The 27,807-nt window shown below is 37.2% G+C and overlaps 1 protein-coding gene across 3 annotated transcripts in view; it reads right to left on the bottom strand.

The window, feature by feature from the left end:
- Positions 1-4,198: 4,198 nt before the first annotated feature.
- Positions 4,199-27,807, bottom strand: part of LOC306884681 (echinoderm microtubule-associated protein-like 4) — an 89,675-nt gene continuing 66,066 nt past the window's right edge. For all 3 annotated transcript variants that reach the window (XM_079440781.1, XM_079440779.1, XM_079440780.1), the window contains 14 exons: positions 27,589-27,699; positions 26,902-26,997; positions 26,466-26,600; positions 25,100-25,235; positions 21,873-22,024; positions 20,959-21,084; positions 20,405-20,536; positions 16,577-16,644; positions 16,386-16,474; positions 16,194-16,291; positions 12,447-12,534; positions 12,135-12,233; positions 7,841-7,971; positions 4,199-6,362 (listed from right to left, as the gene is read on the bottom strand). In XM_079440781.1, the coding sequence (XP_079296907.1) occupies positions 5,868-6,362; positions 7,841-7,971; positions 12,135-12,233; positions 12,447-12,534; positions 16,194-16,291; positions 16,386-16,474; positions 16,577-16,644; positions 20,405-20,536; positions 20,959-21,084; positions 21,873-22,024; positions 25,100-25,235; positions 26,466-26,600; positions 26,902-26,997; positions 27,589-27,699 (1,956 nt within the window). In that variant the 3' untranslated portion in view covers positions 4,199-5,867. The remainder of the gene's footprint in view (positions 6,363-7,840; positions 7,972-12,134; positions 12,234-12,446; positions 12,535-16,193; positions 16,292-16,385; positions 16,475-16,576; positions 16,645-20,404; positions 20,537-20,958; positions 21,085-21,872; positions 22,025-25,099; positions 25,236-26,465; positions 26,601-26,901; positions 26,998-27,588; positions 27,700-27,807) is intronic.

Here is a 27,807-nt window from a genome sequence, read left to right as displayed (position 1 = left end):
TTTATTTGAACAGCAGAGAACAGGCAGTTTTGCTGAGTCAGGAAGCGTCTCTCTCTCTCTCAGTGTCGCTCTGTCGGTTTCACCACAATATAACCTTTCTAACACAGACGGTTGAAATCAATAAAGAACATAAACATCATTCAAGCTCTGCAATTTAGCTTGTTTACTGGTGCAACCTTCAGAGTTTACAGATGCACCAAGTCTGAAGGGTCAAGGTTTGACTGGCATGACTCCATTAGCCCCTGCTAGTACATAGCACTAGTTCATGACTGTACCATCTGGCAGAAAAAAGCAACTTTCTTCTTTTTTCACTGACAGTCATTCAGAATTAGCTGTGTATTCTGATAAAAGTTTTTTGCAAGCAATATATTGTTAATATTTATGTTCAGTCTAGGGTGACAAAAAAGAGCAGCATATAATACCACACACACACACTGATATATTTAAATGAATACTGTTTCTGATAATGCAACCAACAATGTATTTGTATTTTAAACAACCAAACAGTATTATCAATTTTAGAAAATACAGTAAAACTTACTGATGCTGATATTTTGTTGACCAAGTGTTGAATTATAGGAAGTGTGAAAGAAATGGTTCATCCAAAAATTGTAATTTACTGACCCTCAGGCCATCCAAGACATAGATAAGTTTGTTTCTTCATTCAAATATATTTGGAGAAATTTAGCATTACATCACTTGCTCACCAATGGATCCACTGCAGTGAATGGGTGCCGTCAGAATGAGAGTCCAAACAGCTGATAAAAACATTACAATCCAAACATTTCTTCTATTGGAAAAGTCTATCTCCTGTTGTCCTCTCACATCAAAATCCACCAATGTACTTATTTAGAACTGTTTGTACTTATATTAAAAAATAAATAAATATGCATGTAATTATATCTGTAATAACATTTATAAACTTGCTTATTTCTCTCCTGATTCAGTAATACTGTACATAAATACACAAATACATAAATATATAAACAAATAAAAAACACTAACTAATCTACATCTTTAAATGTCTATAAATGTACATTTAAATCCTTTTTTTGGGGCAAATGATTAAGATATAGTTCATTTAGTTATTCACTTTAGAGAAATATGTAATGAACAAATTATTCCAAGCATCGCCAAGAGACAACACAACGACATTTTAAAATGTTTCTTTATTTTCTAAATTCTTCAGTATTTTCTGCCCATTGGCAGGAATGCATAAGAGACAGATTGGCTCAAACTTTGTCACAAGAAGAAAAAAAAAAAAAAAAAAAAAAAAAAAGGTTTAGCCTTTTCATATTTTAACATCATTGACTCAATTGCATAATCAGGACATCATTGTGGTTTTCATAACTGTCACTCGGTTCATCAGAAAAGCTTAACTTCATCTCCGCACCTTTATTCGAAGAGTATATAATCAGATGCCCTGCAAACAGCAAACCATTCGGAAGTGCAGAACTGTACTCAAGCCCAACATTTGCACCAAGTGTAGATAGAAGCACCAGCTGGGCTTTTCCATTCCCTCTCTCTCTCTCTCCCTGTGTATGTTTTGGAAATTAGCTCTTAGATATTAGCAGATATAAAAACACAAACAGCAGTCTCCTCAATGGTGAACACCAATACATTGACATCAACAGCTTCACTTTCACTCTTGTGTTTTTGAAAACTCTCTCAAAACACCCAAACCCTTCACCATTACTGCTACCAACACACTTACCATTCTCTTCAATATAAAAAACAAGGCAAATAATCTGAGACATTCAAAAAAACATTTCTGTATGCAACGCTCCATTTGGCTAACGGGATCCAGATAAACGAGTATGTTCTTGGAAGTGACAGGTCTACAGAAAAGCCCTGGAGTCTCCAAACTGAGAGATGTCCAGGTAGAGAAAACCCGGCCACAATGCGACAAATCCTAAAATCTGAACTCATGCCACAAGGCCACTATACCTGCATCTGCAGGAGAACAGTCCCCCAGCTTTTTTTCGTGGATGAAAACAAACATGGAATCATTGTGTTTGCATTTCAGAGAACTTCCCTACCCACACAATAGTTATATACATACAGTTACACCAATATATACACAATAAAGCCAGCCCTGAATGCAACAACAAAGATCTGTGAAAGATTGACATCCTCGTTTGCAGCTTGTGTAAAACTTCTGAGAGTTGCCCTTTTGATATCAATGGTGTCCTGAAGTGTTAAGAGGCCAGATGTTCAGAAGAGCATAGCTAGTGGCCTTAAAAAAGTATTCTGATACTAAAGTCACACTTAAAAATGTCTGAATGCTATTAAATTAGATTCAATAATATGAATGAGCTTTCGAAATGTCACTTTTCTGAGCCATTTGGCAATTTTGATTGCTGGTGTTTTGGTAATTTTTCCTCAAGTTCACACATGTAGAGGATCGCATTAACTATCAACATGATCAGCTAACATTTGACTTATCTTCATTTTGAACTTTAAATGCTTTTGTGAAATGTCTTGCTTTAAAATGTGCCTGTATCATGTTTCTGCAAATAAATTCATTCATTTTAAGTGTGGCTTAAGTTTCTCGCTGTATAGGACAGGACAAAAACATAAAACATGGAAGTCCATTGAAAACCTAACTAAGGCAATCTCAGTGAAAACAATCCAACTCGCTTAAAAAACAGGAAAAGTCCATAAAGCATTCATAAAAAGGTATAAAAAGGTAACTGCAGACCAGCTGAGGGGCGTTCATCTCAACACAGTCAACAGCGCAAACGTTGCATAAACACACCAACACCACGAAAACAATCAGGTATCATCCCATCTACCTATCTAAACGCTGCTAAAGCCATCTAATCCATCTAATGTAATCCACTATTACATCCATTTCATGCACTTAAAAAAAACATGTAAAACACCTGAATCAGACACGTTATGAATTTGAGGCAGTTGGGTAAAATACTTAGTCTCTGAATGCTGATGTGTATTATGATATACACATTACAGAAGATTGTCATTCTTTCACAATTAAAACAAAATACTGTAAATATGCATTCGAATCAGGCTTCTCAATACCATACGTTAATACAGCATCACACCCTAAAATCTGAGGGTGTAAACCATGCTTTCTCATGCCTTTGTACACAGAGACTGCACATACAATGCGTTTTAATCTTCAGCAATGGTTTAAAATCTAGAGGTTGCCTTCAAAAGCTGTTTTGATGTCTCTTCTGGTGTAATATTGATGATTTAGGTTCCCATTCATCAAGCAACACTGGAGGGAATCTCTCTCAGCAGCTGCTCTCTTGTGTTCCTCTGATATTGATTCATTTTCGAGAAAAGAATCGCTTCATCTCAAGAAATCAGCGCCTCCAAATGCTGTTTAGTCTTCAGTGAGCTTCTTTTTCATCCATATCTCCATGCATTGTTGAGGGAAACACACAAAGGCTTGGGAGAGCATCCTCTTACAAAAAAGTACTGTAGCAGTGCCATGGACCACTACCATGGTCTCATATGGTAATAAATTATATTTAAATGCTTTTGCATTCTCTTGGGTTTGCTCACAATTTTTTTGTGATTGAAATAATTTGGGAGGGAAAAAAAAGTTTCTCAGGGGAACGCAATAGTTTTTGCAGAAAACGCAAATGTTTTGCGAATGAATGCAAACTTTCTCGGGAGAATGCAATATTTTTAGATAAAAACAAATGTTTCATGAGAAAACAAAGTTTCTCATCAGAACAATAGTTTTGCGAGAAAATGCAAATGTTCTGCTAATGAGTGCAACACTTTTCAGGGGAATGCTCTACTTTTGCGAGAAAAAGCTCATTTTCTCAAAAGGAACAGTACATTTATGAGAGAATGCAAAAGCTTTGAAATATAATTTTTCCTCCCATCTCATCACCATATATATATAAATATAATATGATACCATAGTCAAATACCATGATATTTTGTCCTGTCAATGTCAAATAATTGCCTAAATTAGACCAATATGGTACAACTAATATCATGGTATTATTATGGTACTTTCTGGTACTGTTTTTGTAAGCTTTACAAAAAGGAGTGGGAAAAAACATTATTTCATCCATTGACTTTCTTTCTCTTTTGGACTCTCTCCAAAAAGAGTGATCCTGAGAACATGTGAGGGAGAGAGGGGGAGGGCGATTACCCTTCAGCGGAATGAAAGAAGCGGCGACTCGCGCACGCACATACACACTCACGCACGCACATTTAAGACTCGTTTAATCTTTCGTTTCTCTCATTCGATAAAAAACAAGAACATCTCAGTCCAATGAACAAAATGACAAGAAAAACAGTCCCAAAATGAAACCTAAAAACAATGCAGTCTCAGTGAGAAGAGTCATTTGGATGCAAGGTTAAAACGGATGGTATGAATACAGAGGAGGTTCTCCAGTCCAACAGAGGAAACTGAGGGAGATGTGAGGGTGGTACGGCATCTTTAGACAGGCGGATGAGACTGAATTTTTTTTTTTTTGATAAAAAAATAGCTTGGCTATCGCCATGCAGACCCCATTTTGAGGCAGGTCAGGCTTGTGTGAGTGTGTGTTACTTGTGTTTGTACTGAATGAATTGCTCTGCTGTTTATGGCTATTCTTCTGTAAAGCGGCGATAATTGCTCTGAGTTGAAATTCAAGGTGTCCATGACCATGGTGACTTGCAGAAGCAGCTTGAATGGTTGAGGTCCTCGAATCAGACCAATGAACCAGGGGCACCTGCCTGGTGTCACCAGATATACAAGTCCTGTAGTTTTTGGCTCAGGGACAGATGCTATGCAAGCACACAAATCAGCTTTACATGCAGTCCTCCACCAATGTTCACTGAGAGCGAGAGAATACAAATGAACATCATGTGATTTTTTTTTTAAAGCTTTACACTCATTTAAAGGGATAGTTCACCCAAAAAATGAACATTGTTTACTCAACTTCATGTCGTTCCAGACCTGTATGACTTGACTTGCCTTTTGCATAACAAATAAAATTACATTTTGAAGAATAAAAGTCCAAAGTTGATTTCGACCCAATTGACTAAGAACAAAATCAACGATTTTTGAAAGATCCTTGAAAACATCTTCGAAAGATCTTTAAAAGATTTTTGACAGATCTTCAACAGATCTTCGAAAGATCCTTGAAAGATTTGACAGATTTTCGAAAGATCTTCTAAAGATCGTCAAAACATCTTCGAAAGATCCTCAAAAGATTTTTGAAACATCTTCAAAACATTTATGAAATATTTGTGTTCCACATAAGAAAGTCAGTCATACAGGTCTGGAATGATATGGGGATGAGTAAATAAAAAAGAATGCTCATTTTTGGGTGAGGAAAGTGTGGAAAAGGTTCTGTAATTCAGCTTAATTCACCCTTAGTTACTGATCCTTAATCAATAAGTATATTTATGTATATGACAAATGCCAATTAACTGAAAGCATGTGTCCATTTTATGTTGTATTTTATCCATTTGTCTGTTTATATGAAGAAGGATGTTGTTTGTATGTAAAACTGGTAAATTGTTTTTCTTCTCTTTTTTAATGTATCACAGTTAATGATGTGTCTATGCATGTGTGTATTAGTGTTTGTGTGGTAGTGTGTGTGTATGTGTGTGTGTGTGTGCGTGCGTCAGTGTAAACTTGTATGTGTTCTAAATCTTTCCAAAGTTTTTTAATTACACATTCCAAATCTCTCACCATCCAACCCAAACCAATGCCTCCACAACCACATCTACTGAATGTCAACATAACAAACTAAGACACGAAACGAAAATAAAATTTTGAAAGGATAAAAACTGAGGAGACCCTGCTTTTGTAATCCGACAGAAAGGCTGCAGTGACATGCTGGTGCCTTTGGGCGGGCTATCGAGCAGGCGAGAGAAGGGGTCGGGCTGCCTTATAAGGGAGGGTTAAAGGTCGTGCCCTCATCACTGGGTGTGGCCGTATCGTCGCTAGGCTCTAGGCTGTCCTTGGGGCTCAGGGTGCTGTCGGATGGGGGCGTGGCCTCATCTGAAGGGGGCGGGGTTTCGGGAGAGCCGTCCTGCTGTCCATTAGGAGTAACCGTGTGCAGGGGTTCGGGGGGAGTGGGAGGGGGAGTGTTGGTGTCGGGTTGGGTGCTGAGGGGAAGCGAGGCTGGCACCGGCAAGGGCTCAGTAGGAGTGTGGGGAACGCTGGGTACTGACGGCAGGCTGCGAGGGGTGGAGTTGTGCAGCAGGGAATCGCCTAGACCCAAGCTGGAGTCGCTGTGCACCAAGGATGAGGTCTTCTCCACCAGACGCCACTGCATGATGCTCATGTCCTTGCCACCCGTTGAAACCAGGTGACTGTCGCTGTGCATGAAGCTCACATTTGTCACGTGACTGCTGTGGGCGCTGTACTTGTGGCTTGGGGCCTGCAATTAAATAATCAAATCAGTAAAACATCAGATAAAGAGAGAAAATAATATCCCCCAGGCTTCAATTACAGCTCATCTTTTGGGTGATATGACAAAAATATTATATCCCGATGAGCAATTTTATTTCACAATAACGATATGTATCACAATAGTTATTTTTTTCTTTAAATAAGGTCTTTATGATATAAAAAATGTTATATCATAGAAATTTCATAATTCTTGTCACCAGTGTCAATATCACAAAAACTAATACTAGCCTAAATTAAAAAAAAAAAAAAAAAACTCACTGAAGTCAAGTAAACAGTCAGCAATTAAATAAGAATAAGAAACTAATTACAAGCAATAAGACAAATAAAAAACTAGAGTAGAACAAATGAATAGGAAATGCTACATACATTGCATAATATAATACAATTCTTATGAAAGTTACAAAAGACATTTAGTCAAGAGCAGTGAGAAATTTTCTCTCTTTTGTTGTTTCATTAACGTATGACAGACAGCAAGAATATTAGACTGCTGTCACTTTAATAGCTGCCTGGATCCAACATACTGTCTGTCACATGTTTTCTTTCTCAGCTGTTTGCTTTCACTTAAAACCTAAATTACGGTGTTTACGAGGGTAGTTGCAAAGACGGTCATTTTGACATACAATTGTGTGTATTTAACCGTTCAAGGCCTATAAAGCGCATCTTCACGTGTGTGCGCCTCTCTGACAGCACTCAGATAAAAAAACAGGGCCGGTAAAAACAGTCTCTCAGATAAAAAAAAAAAAGGGCCGGTAACGGTCTTTCAGACAGCGCAAGCATATGACAAAATTAGTTCTTGCTGCTGCTGATTGCATTTCAATGGCTTAAAATCAGTTGTTGTAATGCTTAAAAACACATGCAAACAATAGGTTTTCGTGGCCATGTAGCATAGCAACATCACGTGAGCATGTAACAAATTTCTACAAGCTAATCGTGCCTACTTGTATATCGCCCACCCCTAGTTGTAATTTACAACGGATTACCAAAAAAAAAATAAAAAATGTAGGATAGTGACTTGGTTCAATCCATTGATTGTTGATGGGATGGAGGCAGATCTGAATTTGCAGTCAATTGTAAGAAAGGGGCAGAGTTTAAGTTGAATAAATGATTGAAGAAGTTTCACTGGTAGATCGGCAATAAGAATTACGAGGTCAAAAAACTATTTCATGCATAAATTGTTCACAAAAAGATCAATAACATGCATTTGGAAAATAGATCGAAATAGGATTTTCACTAAAGTTTTAAAAAACTTATAAATCATATAATTTAAAAAGTACTGAATCAAATTGCTGTTCAGTATACTGAAACAAACAAACAAAAACCAATGAATCATGAATTAAACTGATTTATATCTGGCTTCAGATATCTAGCGAACAACTAATACACATGTTCTAAAATGAAAAAGTAAAGACGCTCTTTAAAATATGACAGTAAAGTGACGTGACAGACCTTCGGTCTTGAGCAAGGGTACTGGAAAAGGTGAACTTTACAGAAGTCATCAGCCAGAGCGAGCACCTTCCTGTTGTGAGATCGCACAAGTGCATTGATATCTGTCCCATCTGAGCCCTCCGGCCAAACACCTGTTACACAGCAAACACCAAAACACATCAGTGCACAACAATAGCTGGAAGAAAAACGCTACCAGCTTAATAACAACATTTATCAGTAACCTATCAGTATCTCAGGTTGTAACTTTTCCAGGAAACAATCTGCTATTTCACAACTTGATGGAATGACATGTCGATTTCTGCATCATGTGTATCACGTAAGGAGTCATTTTAGTCATTTTCATCACATTCAAAAACTATGATCATGAATGGATTAGGAGCCTTCAATGAGATCACCAGCAGGAGGCAGAAGAACACCAGGTAAAGGAATTTCTCACACACAGTTTTCTGTAATATCACATTCACTGTATTGCTCTAATCTATTGGCTCAGTGCTAGGGAATTTCTACAATTCAACCAAATATTTTTCCAGTCTAATAAAGTGCTAAAATATGTGCAGTTGTGGTCAGGACTGGGCTGGCTTTATTCAGAAGCACCCTGTGTGCATGTGCTCCAGTATTACAGACCTGCACACATCAGACGGCACGCTATGCTGACAGATTAAGTGAGTTTGTGGTCTGAACTACTTTTGGTTTTTGAAATCACCCTGCTTAGACAAGAAGTCACTCGGAATGTGAGCAAAATTAGAACAAGAGATTATAACTGCGCTTATAAAGACAGAGTTGCAAAAACAGATGGAAAGTGAGATGAAATATGCTGCAAAGGAAGAACAGCTGACTGACAATCAGACTATAAATAAAGGTGATGTGAAACAATGGGCCCCTAGAAATTAGCTAAATATAATAAAGCCTTAATTTCCATATATCAGATTACAAAATACAGATTACTTATATATATACACATATATACACATATGAAATTTTTTTTTCTTTTTTTGTGCGTATGTCACATTTGAATGATTCAAATCATCAAACAAATTTTAATGTTATACAAAGATAATCCGAGTAAATACAAAATGCAGTTTTGAAATGATTTCATTTATTGAGGGAAAAAAGCTGTCCAAACCTGCCTGGCCCTACATGAAAAAGTAATTGCCCCCTAAATCTAATAACTGGTTGTGCCACCCTTTGCAGCAACAACTGCAATCAAGCGTTTGTGATAACTGGCAATGAGTCTTTTTGCTGGGGAGGAATTTTGGCCCACTCTTCTTTGCAGAATTGTTTTAATTCAGCCACATTGGAGGGTCTTCAAGCATGAAAGGACTGTTTAAGGTCATGCCACAGCATCTCAATCGGATTGGCCAATCCAAAACCTAAATTTTGTTTTTCTTGAGCTATTCCTGCTGCATAACCCAAGTGCGCCTGAGCTTGAGGTCACAAACTGATGTCCGGACATTCTCATGTTTGACTGTTGGTATAATGCTGTGTTGGTTATATGCCAGATTTAATGGGACACACCTTTCAAAAAGTTCAACTTTTGTCTCATCAGTCCACAGAATATTTGCCCAAAAGTCTTGGAGATAATCAAGATGTTTCTTGGCAAATGTGAGACGAGCCTTTGTGTTCTTTTAGTTCAGCAGTGGCTTTTGCCTTGGAACTCTCCCATGGATGCCGGTTTTGCCCAGTCTCTTTCTTATTGTTTAATCATGAACACTGACCTTAATTGAGGCAGGTGAGGCCTGCAGTTCTTTAGATGCTGTTCTGGGTTCTTTTATGACCTCCTGGATGAGTCATTGTTGCACTCTTGGTGTAATTTTGGTAGGCAAGCCACTCCTGGGAAGGTTCACCACTGTTCCAAGTTTTCTCCATTTGTGGATAATGGCTCTGACCGTGGTTCGCTGGAGTCCCAAAGCTTTAAAAATGGCTTTATAACCCTTTCCAGACTGATACGTCAACTATTTTGTTTCTCATCTGTACTTACATTTCTTTAGATCGCAGCATGATGTGTTGCTCTTTAAGCATGCTTCACTTTGTCAGACAGGTTCTATTTAAGTGATTTCTTGATTCAACAGGTCTGGCAGTAATCAGGGCTGGGTTGGCTAGTGAAATGTAACTTAGCTTTCTAAAATAATGTGGTTAAATCACAGTTCTTTCATGATTTAACAGGAGGGGGCAATTATTTTTCACGTAGGGCCAGGTAGGTTACATTGGACAGCTTTTTTCCTTTTAGTCAATTCCTTAGCGCAGAACCACTTAAACTCTGTGATGTTGGTGGGTTTCCTCCTATGAACTGCTTGCTTAGGTCCTTCCACAACATTTTAACTGGATTAAGGTCTGGACTTTGACTCAGCCGTACCAAAACATTAACTTTGTTCTTCTTTAACCATTGTTTGGTAGAATGACTTCTCTCTTGAGACTCGGATCTTAAACGGATGTCCTGACGTTTTCCTTTAGAATTTGCTGGTATAATTCACAAGTCATTGTTCCATCAATGATGGCAGGCTGTCCTGGCCAAGATGCAGCAAAACAGGCCCAAGCCATGATACCACCACCATGTTTCACAGATGGGATAAGATTCTTAAACTGGAATGCAGTGTGTTCTTTTCTCCGAACATAATAGCTTCTCATTTAAACCAATGTGTTCCATTTTGGTTTCATCCATCCATTAAACCTTTCTCCAATAGTCCTCTGGCTTGTCCACCTGATCTTTAGCAAGCAATTTTCTTTTTGGAGAACAGTGGCTTACTTCTTGCAACTCTGCCATGCACACCATGTTCTCACTCAGTGCTCTCTTGATGGTGGGCTCATGAACATTAACATTAGCCAATGTGAGAAACGCCTTTAGTTGCTTAGAAGTTACCAACCTCGCAGACTATTACACGTTCTGCTTTGGAGTGATCTTTGTTGGTCGACCACTTCTCAGGAAGGTAACAGTGGTCTTGAGTTTCCTCCATTCGTACACAGTCTGTCTGACTGGAATCCAAACTCTTTAGAGATGGTTTTGTAACCTTTTCTAGCTTTGATGAGCAACATCAACTCTTTTTCCGAGGTCTTGAGTAATCTCCTTTGTTCCTGACATGATTCACTTCCACAAACATGATCAGACTTTGATAGATCCCTGTTCTTTGAATAAAACAGGTCACGTACTGACATTGGATAGTCATTGCACAGACTGAAAACACCTCTGCACAGATGGACTCTAATTTCACTTTTAAATTAACTGCTGATCCAAGAGATTGACATACTTTTGCAACGCACAGATATGTAACACTGGATAATTTTTCTCAATAAATAAATGACAAATAATTATTTTTTTCTCTCACTTGTTTGACTGGGTTCTCTTTGTCTACTTTCAGGACTTATATGAAAATGTTTTGGATCATATTTATGCAGAAATATAGACAATTCTAAAGGGTTCACAAACTTTCAAGCAGCACTATATATATATATATATATATATATATATATATAAAGTAAAGTAAAGTATAGTCGTGACGTATTGTCAAGTATGGTGACCCATACTCGAAATTGGTGCTCTGCGTTTAACCCATCCAAGTGCACACACACAGCAGTGAGTAGTGAACAAATGCACACACACACACACGCACGCACACACACACCGTGAACACACACCCGGAGCAGTGGGCAGCCATGCTGCGGCGCCCGGGGAGCAATTGGGGGTTCGGTGCCTTGCTCAAGGGCACCTCAGTCATGGTATTGAGGGTGGAGAGAGCGCTGTACATTCACTCCCCCACCTACAATCCCTGCCGGCCGGGGACTCGAACCCGCAACCTTTCGATTACGAGTCCGACTCTCTAACCATTAGGCCACGACTTCCCCCGTATGATGTATATATATATACATCATCTTCTAGGGTTAAAGTTATTAGTCTGGTCAAATTTGGATTAAAAAGTTAGTTGAAGTAAGTCTGGCATGTCCTCATTTAGATTGCCAAGCAAACGTGTGTTTGTGCGTGCGAGAAAGAGAATGACAAAGACCCCCTCAAAACTTAACCAATGACAGGAAATGAGTGTGAAATAGAGCGAAGAGTTCAAATACCAGCCACACATTTGGAACCAAATGAGGCACGCATACACAGAGCACGCATACTCATAATACATAAAGCAAAAATTCTTCTAGCCAATTTTCAGTCCTACGTTTGATTCACATTAGGAAGGCGGCCCTTAGAAGGCAGGGAGATTTCAGCAGTGGGTACTATACAGTAGGTATCAAACCCCTACTAGCAATAACACCCACAATGCACCAGATACTGATACTGATCTCTACACATACTGACCAAAGACGTGGAATCCCAGCACGCAGGTATATGTGGCCCAGTCGATGTCCTTGCACTCAGAACGGTTACGAATCAACTTACAACCATTTGGAATGTCCCCTGTGAAAGAGAGAAAACAACATGTCAGGAAAATCTGGGATATGGTGCAAAATGTAAGTTCTTGTGGTCCAAAAAAGTGCAAAAACAAACCACAAGCTGAATCAGTTATTATGTATTCCACCAAACCAATGAGACAAAAATCAAATACGATTAGAGATGAATGTTTTTCAGAGAAATTGAGCCAGAAAGGGCTTGTTGCGGTCGTCCACTTACAGTAAAGGATTTCGTAGTCTCCTGAGTTGGACATGATGAACTTGTTGTCGGGGGACCAGTCAAGATGTGTAATGTAGCTGGAATGTCCCTGAGGACAGAGATTAAAAGATTTGACTATGAAAAAGGAGAAAGAAAACAGTTCTATCAAATCATTTTCAGTTATTAAAATTGAACTGTTATGGATCACAGAGCTGCTCGAATCTTCAATCGAACACAAATGCAGACATTTTATGGAATATCTAAGCTCATCTTTTCATTGCAATGAATTTGTTTAGTTCCAAAAAAAGGACAAAAAAAGCACTAAAATGTATATTCAACCTATACATTCCAAGACATCAGAAGACACACAATATCTATGTTCAAAGAAAATACCAAAATTTAAGATGTTACTGAAACATTTAAGCAAATTTTTCAATTTCTGCAACTCTTGTGAAAAAGAAATGTGCTTATTTGTTCTGAATGTGCATTTGTAGTGTACTGTACTTCAAATCTTACAAGTATATACAAACTCTACTTGCAAATAATAATATTAATTAAATATTATTAATAATAATATTAATTAAATAAAAGGCTATTTAAGTGTACATCTTATACTTAAGTACACATTTAAAAAGTGTTGACATCTTTAAAGAGTTTTACTTTAAAAGATTAAATCATGGCATTTTAGTAAAAGCATATTTTGTTGTGCTTTAAAGACATACACTCATTTTGATGTGTTGACTAACATACTTAAAGCACATGTAAAGTACTTGATTATAATTATTTGATGTTGTACTAAACATCATTACAAATGTATAACTGCAAATATATATATATACATAAGTTAGATAAAGCATTTTGCAGTACAATTTAACCCCATTTCATTGACAATACAATATATATGAAAAAAATGGTGCTATATAGCACTAAGAGTGGTTCTTGGCTTGTAATCATAGGGGAACCACTTATGGTGCTATATAGCACCATATCTTTAAAGGTGCTATACATCACCTTTGTCAAATGGTGCTATGTACAGTAGAACCATAAGGTGCGCCATATTGCATTGTATTTCTTCAACAAAAATGGCGCTAAACAGCACCAACAGTGGTTCTTTGGCTTGTAAAGAACCTTTAAAGGGGCTTAACAGGTTCTATGTACGGCAGTGGTGCTATATAGCACCTTAATCACCCCAAAGAACCACTGAAGAACCATACAGGAGCTTAACAGGTTCTGTATATGGTAGCGGTGCTATATAGCCCCTCAGTCACGTCAAAAAACTGGTGAAGAACCGCTGAAGAACCACTGAAGCACCAAAAGTGGTTTCCCTATGTTTATGAGCCAAAGAACCACTTTTAGTGCTATATAGCACCATTTTTTTTGAGTGCACAATAAATGTACTTAAACTCTAAAGTCCAGCTAACTGAATTCAATATAAATGTAAGAACAATACTTAAATACTATACATACACTTTGAGTACTGTATTTGAAAGCTGTTCCACACCCAAAACGATTCAATAATTTTCAAACACTTGAAATGATGTATGTGAGTCATTTGGACTTCATCTACAGTGTGATACTTTTATGGTGCTCTGTTGTCCTTTTTTGGAAATTTGGAGAGTGAATGTTGATCAGACTTTCTGCAAAATATCTAATTTTGTCTTCCATGTAACTAAATCCTACAGGTTTGAAACAACATATAAGTGAGAAAATAATTATTTAATTTGAGGTAATCTAGCTCTTAAACCTAGATACATGAAAGCAACAAGAGTTCAAAAGTTTAGTTGAAAAATCAATTAATCTAAAAGCACAAATAAACCCTCTTCAAATGAGACTACGTCAACAAGAGCCTGAGCATCTCACAGAAGCTGACAACTAATCAAAGGGATAGAACAGCACAAATAGAGGCTTTTTCAAAGACTGAACTCAGTGGTCTCAATAAATAATGCTGGATGGTCTCCACCCAGAGCAAAGAGAGACACAAAACTAATACCGTCTGGCTTACAGCTCAGGCAGGGAATCTCAGTTTGTCTGACTTGGCTCTGACTTGTCCGCAGGCTTCTCTCCCATATGTGCACTGACATTTACATGTGAGTGTGCGTACGTGTTTTAAAGAGTCTTGCATTTGTGGAAGCTTGCTATCTGCACTCAGAGTCCCCTGTAGATTATAAAGATCACCTGTCTCTCCATTTCCAGCTTTTCATACACATACTGACATGTGCTTTCCGTTTCCACTATCCTAGATCCTGAACTTCCTTTCTATGGCTGTCGAAAGAGGTCAGTAAACGCCAAACTTTCCCATGCTGCACTGTAATGCAAATGCTTTATAGCTCAACGGTGCGTTGCTTGGAATTTTTGACCTCAACAGTATTTGGACACTTTTGCATATTTAAGTCACATGTAAAAATGTATGAATCTCTTATGAATTGCATAGATGAACTATTAAACCATGTCATCCGCACTCAAATGCTGTTGGAGCTTTTCTCAGAACTAGCCATTTTCAAATACTTTTAATAAGCTGATGTTTTGGCGATTTGTAGTCTTTCTTGAAAATGTGCTTTTGAGCTTTTTTCATTACAATGAATCACTCAGTTTTATATTTTTAAGTTTTGCTTACGTGTCCAAACACGTTTTATGGCCACTGTATGTGTTCATCTGCTCTCATCTGTCTGTGAGTAACACGGTTCAGCTATGCTGACAGACACATGAGCGATTTATCTGCCAGCATCAATAAAACCACAGGCCAGCGCTCCCACAATGTCTGAATTCCCTCTGGAAGCTCAGATGTGTCAGGCAGTCAAGAGTGCTGAAAGAGAGGCACGCTTTCATTCTGTCTGCTAAAATCACACTGACATCTTCAGCCATTTCAAAACCAGCGTTTCGTCACTCTCTTTATGACTTGTCGAAGGACAAACACTCACAAAAACTGAATTGGAAATAATTTCAATTCTGCTAGTCATTTCATAATTGGGTTGCTCTATGAAAGGAGAACCATTTATGTGTCCATGTTTGATTAAGAACACTAAACACAAAAATGTTTTTTAAAGTGTTTCTTAAGATAACATACTTGAATTCAAAATGAATTATAAATGTATAGCATTCACTAACATTCATAACAGAACTTTTTTTTTGTCTGACAGGATGTATAAATCTACATAAATGTACTCTGTAAGGCACCCGTTTCAGAGAATGACTATTATTACTGTGATTGAACACAGATGTTAATGACATTAAACTTCTCAACTACTGAAAAACTGCACAGAAAAATACTAAAAAAAAAAATCTGAGGAATCAGAAGAACAGTGGTGTGATTCAGAGTGTGTTGATGGAATACAGCCGAGCGAAACGAGACACATGGACAAACCGTCATGCACGATAAAGTTTTATTCTCCACTCTCCCCTGACCCCTCAGATCCAGCACAGAACGGAATAGTGAAAACAGACAATAATACAGCCATAAAACAATTATGTGAATTGTAAGATTAATCAAAATGCATTATTTATGGATTGATTACAAATACGTTTTAAATGCATGTTGCATATTCCAAGAAATCTAATCTTTAACAAATGTAATCTTTAAATATACTTTTCAAATGTCAATAAATAAATAAATTTATGGACATTTTTGTAGGTAAAAGTTTCTATGAACTTTTCTATCCGTCCGTGGCAGGACAAGCACTAGTAGTAAAGCTTTGGGAGTTCATTGCACCTGAGATCCACTGAGCTGTTTTTAATGCTAGATCACATTCTGTGCAAACTTCAGATACTCACAGTGCATTTCCCATATCTGCTGTACTTGCGTCCCTTATCCGACACCGTGTAGAGGTAAATGAAGTTATCATGTGATCCCACTGCCAGCAGCATGCCATCTGAGGAGAGACACAGAGACGTCTGGCTGTCTGCTCAACACAGAAACGCAAGGGAAAAATACAGAGTGTGCAAACAAGCCACACTCCTACTCACCGAAAGAGTAGCGCATCACGGATAGCTGCTCATTGCCGTCTGTGTGAATGGCCACCAGGTCTCGCGTCTCTGCGTCCAGAGCATACCACCTGAGATGCATACAAACAATCTCTTAACTACAGTTATCAAAGCATTTTTAGATTAAATGTGTGCAAAGCGATTCATTTAAACTTGATATAGAGATCACTTACTTCCCTGAGTGAGTACCAATGGCAACAACCGAACCGCTAGGATGGAAATCTGCACAGTGCCCGTGCTCCTAAAAGCACACGAACACATCAGTACTGTCACGCTCAAAGCGTACGGGACTCTATTATAAAAACTGGGAGTTCTGGTTGTAATGCAGATGCTCTAATACATTTCGGATTTCTATATTTTTGCCTGAAATGAAAGGTGCTTGTTTTTAAACTTTTATAGACATTAAATGTGACAACGCATTAAAATAAATGATTAAAAAATAGATAATTATGAAGTGTTTCAAGAATTGAATGCAGTTCAAATTTACACTTTTAATGACCAATGCATTTGCATGACATTTCCAGATTTTACATTTTTATTCTTCAAATTTCTAGCTGATAAACATTTTAGAACTTGAATAGAAAAGTTCACATTTATTATAGAAATTTCCATGACTTTTCCAGGTTTAAAAAAATATATATATATATATAAATCACACTTCCCTCACATACAATATCCAGGTTTTCCAAGACTTTGGGAACATTAGTTCTTAAATTCAGTTGCATATAGAGAAAAAAAGCAAGCATTTTTTTTTTTTTTTATCTTAACCCCTTAGTGGGTCCCGGCCCCCTGGTTGAGAAGCACTTCTCTAAATGCTTGGATGAGGTCACAAAAAAAGAAAACAAAACAAAACCAGATATACATACATCAACTAAATACTGTAGGCACTGCATCAATACAAATGTAAACAGCCTACAGTTAAGATGAAAAGGAGTATTTGTGGTTATCCGGAGGATCTTTCAATCTTTCAAGGTCCTACTAACTATAGTCTTAGCTCAAACCAAACTGCGCATGCTGACTTTTTACTGATGTCTTCATAAAAAAGTTTAGCAAGAACCACTAATGTCGTGGCATGTGTCATAAAGTTTGCCAACAAATTCCTCAAGCACATCTGTTTATTCTGCTTTGTTTTCTGAGATGCCTCTGAAAAATTCAGTACGGATTACATTTGGATAAAGAGAAAGTTTTCCCAAAAACAACAAACAAGCTGTCTTTGGTATTTTCTAAATAATAAAGCACTGGGCCATAATTTATGCCAGTAACCAGTTAAATTATGTCTGAAGTATAGAACAGAGAACTGTAGCCCTGGATTGTTTTGATAGTTAACCTGTTACCCTGCGCCCCTATTTTTGAGCATTTTGTAAAAAACGATATAACCAAATAAAAATGTCTGTAGCTCTTGAACCCTAAGGTCTATATTTAAAAATCTGGTGTTGTTTGAAACTAGACACTTGATCCTTTGTTACTCTAGAGTCATAATAACTCAAAATTAGTATAGCAATAGAGTAAAACAAGGTAAAATATACATGAAATTGACTCGCGATATGTTTTAATGAAGCTCACTAAGGGAAAAATGGATGAGACTTTCATGCCAAAGGCCTGAAAACACCATAAAGATAAAGCTGAACATCTGACCATGTTTTGATTCAAATTTGAGGATGATACTCCCAAAAATGTAGTTTCTGTAAGCTTTTATTTAAAAAAAATCTAGGCGTCCTTTCAAAAAAGCCATTTGGAGACCCCAAATAGACACTTTGTAAACAAATGTCCAAATGAGTCAAAACTACATAATACATATATGTATATCAATTCAGAACTGCTCTGCCCACCAAAACACACAATAAAAAACTATTTCTGAACAGCATTTGTAGTGCTGACTCATTTAGTCATTTGGTTAGTCTACAAATGGCATTTTTGAAAAAAAACGCCTAAATATTTCCTGAAATAAAATATGAAATAATAAATTTTTTATAGGTAAAGACTTACAGAAAGTACATCTTTATGGTATTTCATTTCAAGAATAGCTTTGGAAAAGTCATTTGGATATTTTATTTCAAGAAAAGTCTAGGAATCCTTTCAAAAATGCTATTTAGAGACTCCATAAGACACTGCATACTACATATGTATATCAATTCAGAACTGCTCTACCAATGAAACCACAAAAAAACACAAAACTATTTCAGAATTTGAACATAACTAAACAGTCTTTATTCTGAACAATTCCAATAATGAAAACAGTGAACCAAAACAGATTTGATCATTTTTGAACTAGTGAAAACACAAAACATGCAAAATACATTGTTTTTACAACATTTGTATTTTTTATTTATTTTATATGGTGAATATTATGAATATTACTATTTTACTAATATAGTAATAGATTACTATTACTAATATTACTAAATAATAAAAAAAAAAAACTATTTACAGTATTTACAGTGGAGGAAGACGCTCTAGCAGCCACTAAAATGGTTTTTTTTCTGACCATCTGGATTCACCAGACCTCTGAAAAGACAGGGAAGAGTGAGAGAAAAAGAGTGAGAAAGTGTGTAAGCAAAACAAATCAAACTTGCAACACTGTTTACATTTTGTACACACACACACACACGCGCGCACGCACACACACACACACAATAACCGGGACATACCCACAAACAAACACACCCACCCACCCACACGAACAAAACTCATGTAATCCCCTCATATTATCCCTCTCCGTTGTCATTTTTAGAATCTAAAACAGCTAACATGAAACAAAAGCTGCAAATACATGATAAAGACACATAAACATTCAAGAGGAGGGTGGAGACACTTACGTGCTAATGCTATCCACGCTTCCCAGCGATCTCAGCGCGTATTCGGCTACTAAATTAGCCATTTTTCTCCCCACGTCCTCCAAAACACCACCAAACGCCACAGAAACACTTCTCAAGTCGAAGATCCACGATGGAGAGATTCAGATGTGAGCTTTGGACAACATCTGTTCGCTGATAGCCAGTCTGTGTAGCGCTGCGACGCCATTATGTGTACGCTTCATGCGTAACCCGAGAGCGCACGAAAACACACGGACAATACGCCGAGCTATTCTCTAAACAATCTTACGTAAACTATTCAAACTGTCAATCACTTTAAACGTCCTTGTGGTTGGCTAACACTTCCATCCATCAAAACTGTGCTGGCGAGGCATTGGCTGGGTTCAAACACCCCTATTGTGATGTGTCCGGATTGACACCTCGCTGACCCATTCACGGACGCGCTTACTGTCCCGGGTTATAACAGCTCCTGCGATTGAAGGAGAGAGACGAGGGAGGGCTATTCTTACTCGGAAGAGACGATTCTGCTGGAAATAGATGGCGTTTCAAAGCTGGAATACGAATTATAATCGATATTTATTGGAAAATGGACGCTATCGATAACTATAACTCGAATCGCTTATGTAAACAAAGGAGGATCTATCGTGTTTTCCCCTATTTTTTCGTTGTTTTGGATTAAAAAGTGGATGCATTTTGAAGAGTGGACCCTTCTCTTGAAATGTATGCTGGTGTGTCTTGGAATAGTCTGAGCTGACCAGCGCTATTGGCGATCAAACGTGAGTACTGCGGTTCGCTTTGTTCATTTTAAATGGCCGGTCTTTCAGCATTTCTGTTAACCCTTTCCTCTCTGGTGTATTGATTTCAAAAACAAGCTCACATCGTTAATCTTGAGTGTTTTAGCTTTCAAATGATATATAGTTAATGATAATTGATTGAATATTGTTCTAAAACAAAGGTAATAAAAAGTCCGACCACGCCCGACCACGCCCTTCCGGCCCGCCCGCGGGCCGATGCGGGTTAACAGGTTAAGAAATGAACCATTTAGTGGCCACCTTTAACGAAGCCGATGAACTATATTACCTGGTGAAAGGTTAGCGTTTTGTGCTTATTATTACAATTAACATATGTAATATATAACAGTCCTCTGACAGTCATATGTGCACAAATGTGTGTTTGTGGGAGTCTTACCTCCAGCAGTCTGGTCCATTCCAGCGTGTGGTCCACTGAGTTCCACAGACACACCTGTCTGTCCTGAGCACAGGTGAGGAACAGGTCCTTGAACGGGTGGGCGGCCAGACCCCACAGCTCATCTATGTGTCCCTAAAAACAGAGAGTCCCATGTTTGTCACATGTCACATGTTTGATAAGCATTGACTCTTTGTATGTAATTGAGAGATTAAGAGCATAGGGATTATTGAGAATTGGGGGGGGGGGGGGGGGGGGGTTCTTATTACCCTATGCTTATTGATACACTCTTAAAAGTAAAGGTTATTGATGGCATTCCATGGAGAACCTTTAACACCCATGGAATCCTTCCATTCCACAGAAGGTTCTTTATAATGGACAAAGGTCTTCAGATCATTAAAATAACCTTCACACTAAGGTTCTTTTATGAATTGTTCACTGAAAGCTTCTTTGGGGAACCAGAAATGGTTCTTCCATGGCATCACTGCAAAACTCCCTTTTGAAACCTTTATTTTTAAGAGTATAAGGCTGCACATGAGATAAAAGATCTGGTTTACCTGCACTTCCACCTGGAATCCATCGTTGAATGTGCCTCTCAGAATGAAGTTGCGTGAGGTGCCCACCAGAAACTGCTCGCCCTTGCCCTCAGCTACTGCACGAATAGTGCCATACTGATCTGGGACCTGAAGAAAAGCAAACACACATGATAGATGTGCTATTTTCTTATATTATAAGTTATGTTATAAGAGCTTGTGATGTTTCTCAAATTATATGCTATGATTTCTGGTAACACTTTATGTTAAGATGACACAGTTACACGTTACATGTACTAGTGTAACAGTAAATTATGCATAATTACAATTAACTAACCCTAACCAAACCCTGACCTTAAAGACAGTATATGGAATTATTAATCTCATTCTTATTTCTGTAATTGGGTTAAATTGTGTCAAATTATAATAATGTATAATGTATAATTTTATATACATAGAAGGCATATTAAAAGCAACTAAATGTCTACTTTAATGTTTCAAATAACTTTTGTGAAATAAAATATGTGGGAAATAGTGTTCCATCAACATACAGTGTTAACAGATATATTTATGCAAAAATGAACAACATGCATAGTCTGACCTGTACTGATTAAAATGTATAAAAGAAAAAGTGATCATACTAAATTTTATTATATTTTAATATAATGGTTTACCATATAAAAAAAGAAAAAAAAAAAAAAAAAAAAAAAAAATATATATATATATATATATATATATATATATATATATATATATATATATATATATATATATATATATATAGCTCTCTCTCTCTATATATATATATTTTTTTTTTGAAGGCTGCACTCTGAATAGAAAAAAGTAATTATTCCAAAAATTGGACTAGTAATGTATCAGATATGTATCTCTTTAAAAACATGCATGTGTATGCGCTTTAGCTCAGCTTTGTCTCTCACCTCGATGTCTCTCTCTGGATTCAGGTCGTGGTCCCACAGAATGATCTTGTGGTCTTTGCCACCCCCTGTGAGCAGAGTGCCGTTCCTCATCTGACATAGAGTGAAGACGCTGCCGTCATGAGCCTTGATCTGACGCATGATCTGAAATGCTCCTGTGGGGACGGGACAGGGTTAGTAAGACACATGGAGACCCGTTCGCACACAATTTCTGGGAACAGAAAACCACAAATCTCTCTCCTGGCTAATGCGGTTTAAGTGCCAGACTGTTTTACCATTGGGGATGTGATAGGGCTTTTAGAAAAGCCAGTGAAAGAGAAGCTCATAGATATGCTTGCCAGTGAGGCCAGGGTTGTGTGTGTGTGTGAGATGATGTTGCATTCTGGGAATTCCAGTAGATTATCACTTCTCCCTGTAATAATACTGATGGCTCGGCTGTCTGCGCAAAGATCCAAACCAAGGGGAATATAGACCCCCTGGAGTGCTGAACCTGCCCAGTCAATAGACACATAACTCCACACACACTCACATATCTGAAACCGAGTGTGTTTCTGAACAGTTACATGGTATCTGCAAGCGTACAGACACAGAGACAGGAAATCAGCTAGACGAGGCCAGTTCAGGACATGACATATGCCAAATAACTTAAGAGGGGAAAAAAAAAAATGAAGCAGCAGCCAGCTAAGCACATGTGAGGAGGATGTTACGCGGCTTAAGCAGGAACTCGTTTTCATAAACTGTGCGCTTATCTGTCTGCTGTTTTTGCATGATGCTGCTCTATTTTTCAACTCATTTAAGTTAATGCTAATCCACAAAACATACAAGAACAGACGTGTCTGGAACAAGTCAGAACATAATACGTCTCTTATGCTCATTGATCAACTTCTTTTATCAAAAACACAGTTAAAGGTGTGAAATATTATTACAATTTAAAAAACTGTATTCTATTGTGATATATTTTAAGTAGTGCTGGGCAAAGATTAATCGTGATTAATCGCATCCAAAATAAAAGTTTTTCTTTATATAATATATCTGTGTGTGCTGTGTATATTTATTATGTATATGTAAAGACACACACATACAGTATATATTTTGAAAATATTTACATGTATTTACGTGTATATATTTATATTCATATAATTTATATTATATATAAATATATTTAATATATAAACATAACATATTTTTCTTAAATATATACATGCATGTGTGTGTATTTATATATACATAACAAATATACACAGTACACACAGATATATTATATAATATCTGATATATTTTGGATGCGATTAATCACGATTAATCTTTGCCCAGCACTAATTTTAAAATGTAATGTATTCCTGTGATGCAAAGCTGAATTTTCAGCATCATTACTCCAGTCTTCAGTGTCACAAGATCCTTCAGAAATCATTTTAATATGCAGATTTGTTGCAGATATCATTTCATAATATGCTGATCTGATTATTATCAATGTTAAAAAAGAAAAAAAAAAACAGTTGTGATGGTTCCTTTTGTGGAAACTGTGATACTTTCAGAATTCTTTGATGAATAGAAAGTTTATTTGATATATAAATGTTTTGTAACATCAAAAGTCTTTACTATTACTTTTGATCAATTAAATGCATCCTTGCAGAATATAAGTATTCATTTCATTCAATATAACAAATCTTACTGACCCTAAACTTTTGAATGGTAGTGCAATAACACTGGGCCATGTTCTGATCAGGTGTCATTGATATGTAAATATAGGTGGTCATGTATCCATTTGTTTATGTAGAAGTTTGCGATGAGCTACAGGCAGCTGAATTTCCATAAATATACTATTTTGGACACACATAAAGAGTTTTGAAAGTTACAGATTTTATAGATTAATGAAGAATTGCATTTCAAAGTATCAAGTAAAACTATCACAAGTGCTCGATAGGGCTCTGTAAATGGGAGTAGTAGTAGTTTCCGTCCTTTAGGGGGCGGAATGTCACAAGACTGTCCTGTACAGATTGAGGGGGTAAATAAAGGAGTGATAAATGATCAGGATTTGGCAGAGTTTCAGCCTGCGGTGCAGCCAATCCAGTTCCACAGCATGCCAGTGAAAACCATTACAACTTCAGGATCAACACAGAGAAAACAATCTGTCAACTTGTGCACACAGACACTAGCATGCGTGCATGCAAGCACAGTTTCAGTCACATATCGCGAGCTGTGGACTTCCACTGAAAGTCTTCTTGAAAGCTACTATCTGCCACAAGTTTCTAGAAGTTTCTCTTTCTGTCACTTTTTCCCTGAAATGATGGGTGGTTTCATTAAGATGACGAGTATCTCAACGTTCCATGCTACGAACATCTTTTCTAATACCACAACTGTTTTCAACACTGATAATAATAAGAAATGTTTCTTGAGCAGTAAATCAGCATATTAGAATGATTTCTGAAGGACTCTGAAGACTGGAGTAATGATGCTGAAAATTCAGCTTTGATCACAGGAATAAATTATATTTTAAATTACATTCAAACAGAACAGTTAACTGTAATACTATTTCACAATAATACTGTTTGTACTGTACTTCTGATCAAATAAATGCAGCCTTGGTGAGCATAAGAGACTTGTTGCAAAGAAATGATGGCAAATGATTATTTTACATAAACTTATGGAGAACAAATGGGCAGGTCAAATGTGAGGGTCAGCGAGGTTTTATTTACTGCATTTACCATAGTGTAATAAATTCCTCTTTTTAACTGAGTGTATTTTACTACTGAAGTGAAAAAGTATGGAATGGCAATCGTAAACTGAGTTTTTCATGTCATTTTCACAGTCATGACATAAGAAATAAACAAAGATTTCCTATAGTAGTGTGTCGTCAGAGTGGTAAAGCCTAGTCTTTCCTGACCTGTGCAGTAAACTATACAGTATACTACTGTAAATATGACACGTGTCTTTTAGTAGAACATAATGTGGTTATGCATTGAACCTACATGCATCTGGCCTCATTCTACTTCCTTTATTTTCTTTTATGGTGAGCAGGAACTGCTCTTGGTTTCAGAGCGTGCAGCAGAGCAGAGGATCAGACTGCATTTGGAGGAGGATACCTTACCTTGCCACCAAAGTACTTTTTGTAAAGAAATGCAGGTAATGATGGAAAAATGAGGAGAATGTTAATGTGAAGTATGTGTTTTAGTATGCTGCCAGTGCTAAAAATGTCTGTGCCTGTGTGTGTGTGTGTGACGAGTGTCTACCTTTTGGCCCTTTCCCTGGTGCTGGTTCAGCGGTGCTGCGGGTCCATATCAGCATGATTCCTCCTGAGTCTCCAGTCAAGATGTCTCCATTATTGAGGAAGGCCAAACACTGCACAAATTTGGGCTTCTCGTATTTCTGTCAAAGACACACAAACAAAAGTCAGGTTTTATAAACTCCAAGTACTATGTTCTAGTCTGTGCTTTGTACATCAAGCTGACTGCAGCATTAGTCTAGAAATGTTTATTGGGCTGGGACATGTTGCAAAATAAAATTGATCTTAATTTTTTATTATTTTTTTACCTTTTGACCATTTCATACATAACACAATATTTACTGCATTTTCTCTAAAATGGTCTGACACTGCGATTTTTTTCCCCCCAATCGGTAAAAATCGAGTTAAAATAATTATGGTATGTTTTTCACATTGATATTCACTAAATGAGCTCAAATTTACATTTAGTCATTTAGCAGATGCTTTTATCCAAAGCGACTTACAAATATATATGAAACAATAAAACAAAGTATATAGTAAAAAACAGCAATATTTACCTACAGTACATCTATTTTTACTAAAACATTTTAATATTAAAAAAATGCAACATGGAGACTTCCATATTTTAATTATGCTAAATAATCAATGAATCAGAGTTCTGAATTGATTGGTTTATTTCGAACTGATATGCTGTTTTTGAAACTGTAGATTAAAATCATCTGTCTGAACACTCTTATAGTAATGAGCTGCAAGACAAAGCAGGATCTTGAAACTAGTCTAATGACGCAGTCTTTGTGAAACTAAACTGTCAAATAAAAAGCTCATTAAAGGAATAGTTCATCCAAAAAATTAAAATCACAATAATCCACAAGAAATCCATTATTAAGACAAGTTTAGCTTCAAACTGTTCCTTCTGTCAAAAATACTAGTCTTCTCTCCATAATATTGCTTTCTCCCGTGAAAAAGTCGTGATGTGAGAGGACAATAAGGGATGGACTTGTTTCACTAGAGGAAGCGTTATTATGGATTGATATTTTGTCCAGAATCGCCCGTTTAAAGTTAAAGTGCCTCAATGAAGGATTTGTTTCTTAAAAACAGGCAGGTTTTCATAAGATGTTAATTGATGAAGCAGAGTAGGATTACGAGAGGATTATTGTGATGTTTTTATCAGCTGTTTGGACTCTCATGCTGACGGCACCCATTCACTGCAGAGGATCCGTTGGTGAGCAAGTGATGGAATGCTAAATTTCATTACAAATAAAATGAATCTACATATTTTATGTACATCTTAAATTTTCAGAAAATTTGTATTTTTGGGTGAACAATATTTTTTTTAATTCCCCGATGAGAAATATAAGCACGTGTGTCCTTACGCCAAAGATGCCTTGTTTGCGGGCGAGTGAGGAACCGCTCCAAGTCCAGAAGAAGATATGGGATTTCCCACATGTGACAATGGTATTGGCGTCAGTCGGGTGAAACTCCACCACTAAGACCACTTCATTGGTTGTCTAATAAAAACAGTACATTGGCAAAATCATTACATGAAGAACAAAGAGATGAGAAGAAGCAAAAGAGGAATGTGTAGGGAAACAAGGTACAAATGGAACAGACATGGCAAAACATAAAAGGACGAGAAGGAAGCCATCTGAAACACGATGAAAAGGACTGAGAAGAAAGGAGAAGAAGGAAACAAGATAAGGGCTAAGAAATCTAAAAGAAAGGAACAAAGGAAGGAAGATGGTAAATGATGAAAGGAGTGGTGATATGTGAGACAAAAGAACCAAATGAATCAAAGAAGTGTCCGCGTACCTTAATCTCAGCGATTTTTGATTTCTTCTGCCAGTCCCACACAGTGAGCATGTGCTCATTAGAGTCATCAATCACACTGAGATGAATGCCCGAGTCCTACACACACACAAAGTTTGAGCATCACAATTCCATACGCTAACATTTCAGATGAAATTGCTGCTTCCAAACAAACACTCAGTCACAACACTTTCAGTTTCTTCAGTTACCCCATAAAAGAGTTGTTTATATATTTGCATTTCATTCAAACAGAGTGACTGAAAGAGTCCAAAGAGTGCAGTGTTTGATGTCGAAGCAACCAGGTTCATAAAAACTTGAGGTTTTCCACCATTTGTAAGGTGAAGAAGTCTTGTATTATCCATTAGTCACCAGAAAAACTGTCACAAAGGCAACACAATTCCTATCTTCTTCTGAGCCAAATTACAAATATTGTTCAATTCTCAGTCGATTTTCACAGATATGATATTATTTTATGCCTTATCCTGATTTCAAGCTTAGAATTATTTGCCGTTACAAAAAAATGCAAACATGATCCAGACCCAGGAAGAGCGCAGTGTAAGACTGAAAAACACTAGAATAATTGAGGGGGAAAAAACACCAGGTTTATCAATTATCAAAATAGTTGTTAGGCAATGCTAGTTAAACACAAAATGAAATCAATTCAATTGAGATGGCTGATGTTAGACTTACGGCTTTAGAGAAAGCGAGGGATCCAACTCCTCTCTCAAAGGTGCCGAGGCCGATGATCTGCAGCGTGGACAGACTGACGGAGTCCCAAACTCTCACGTGAGGCTGAAGCGGCTGCAGGATCACAATACAGAGATCTCAAACATCACAGCAGGAATTCATGAGGTAAACATCCCAAAAGAGCTTATATACTGATAAGCAAGCAACACTGTTGGGAAAAGA

Source organism: Barbus barbus (genome assembly GCF_936440315.1).
Source record: "Barbus barbus genome assembly, chromosome: 18".
NCBI lineage: Eukaryota > Metazoa > Chordata > Actinopteri > Cypriniformes > Cyprinidae > Barbus > Barbus barbus.
This window is presented reverse-complemented; position numbering and strand designations above follow the sequence as displayed.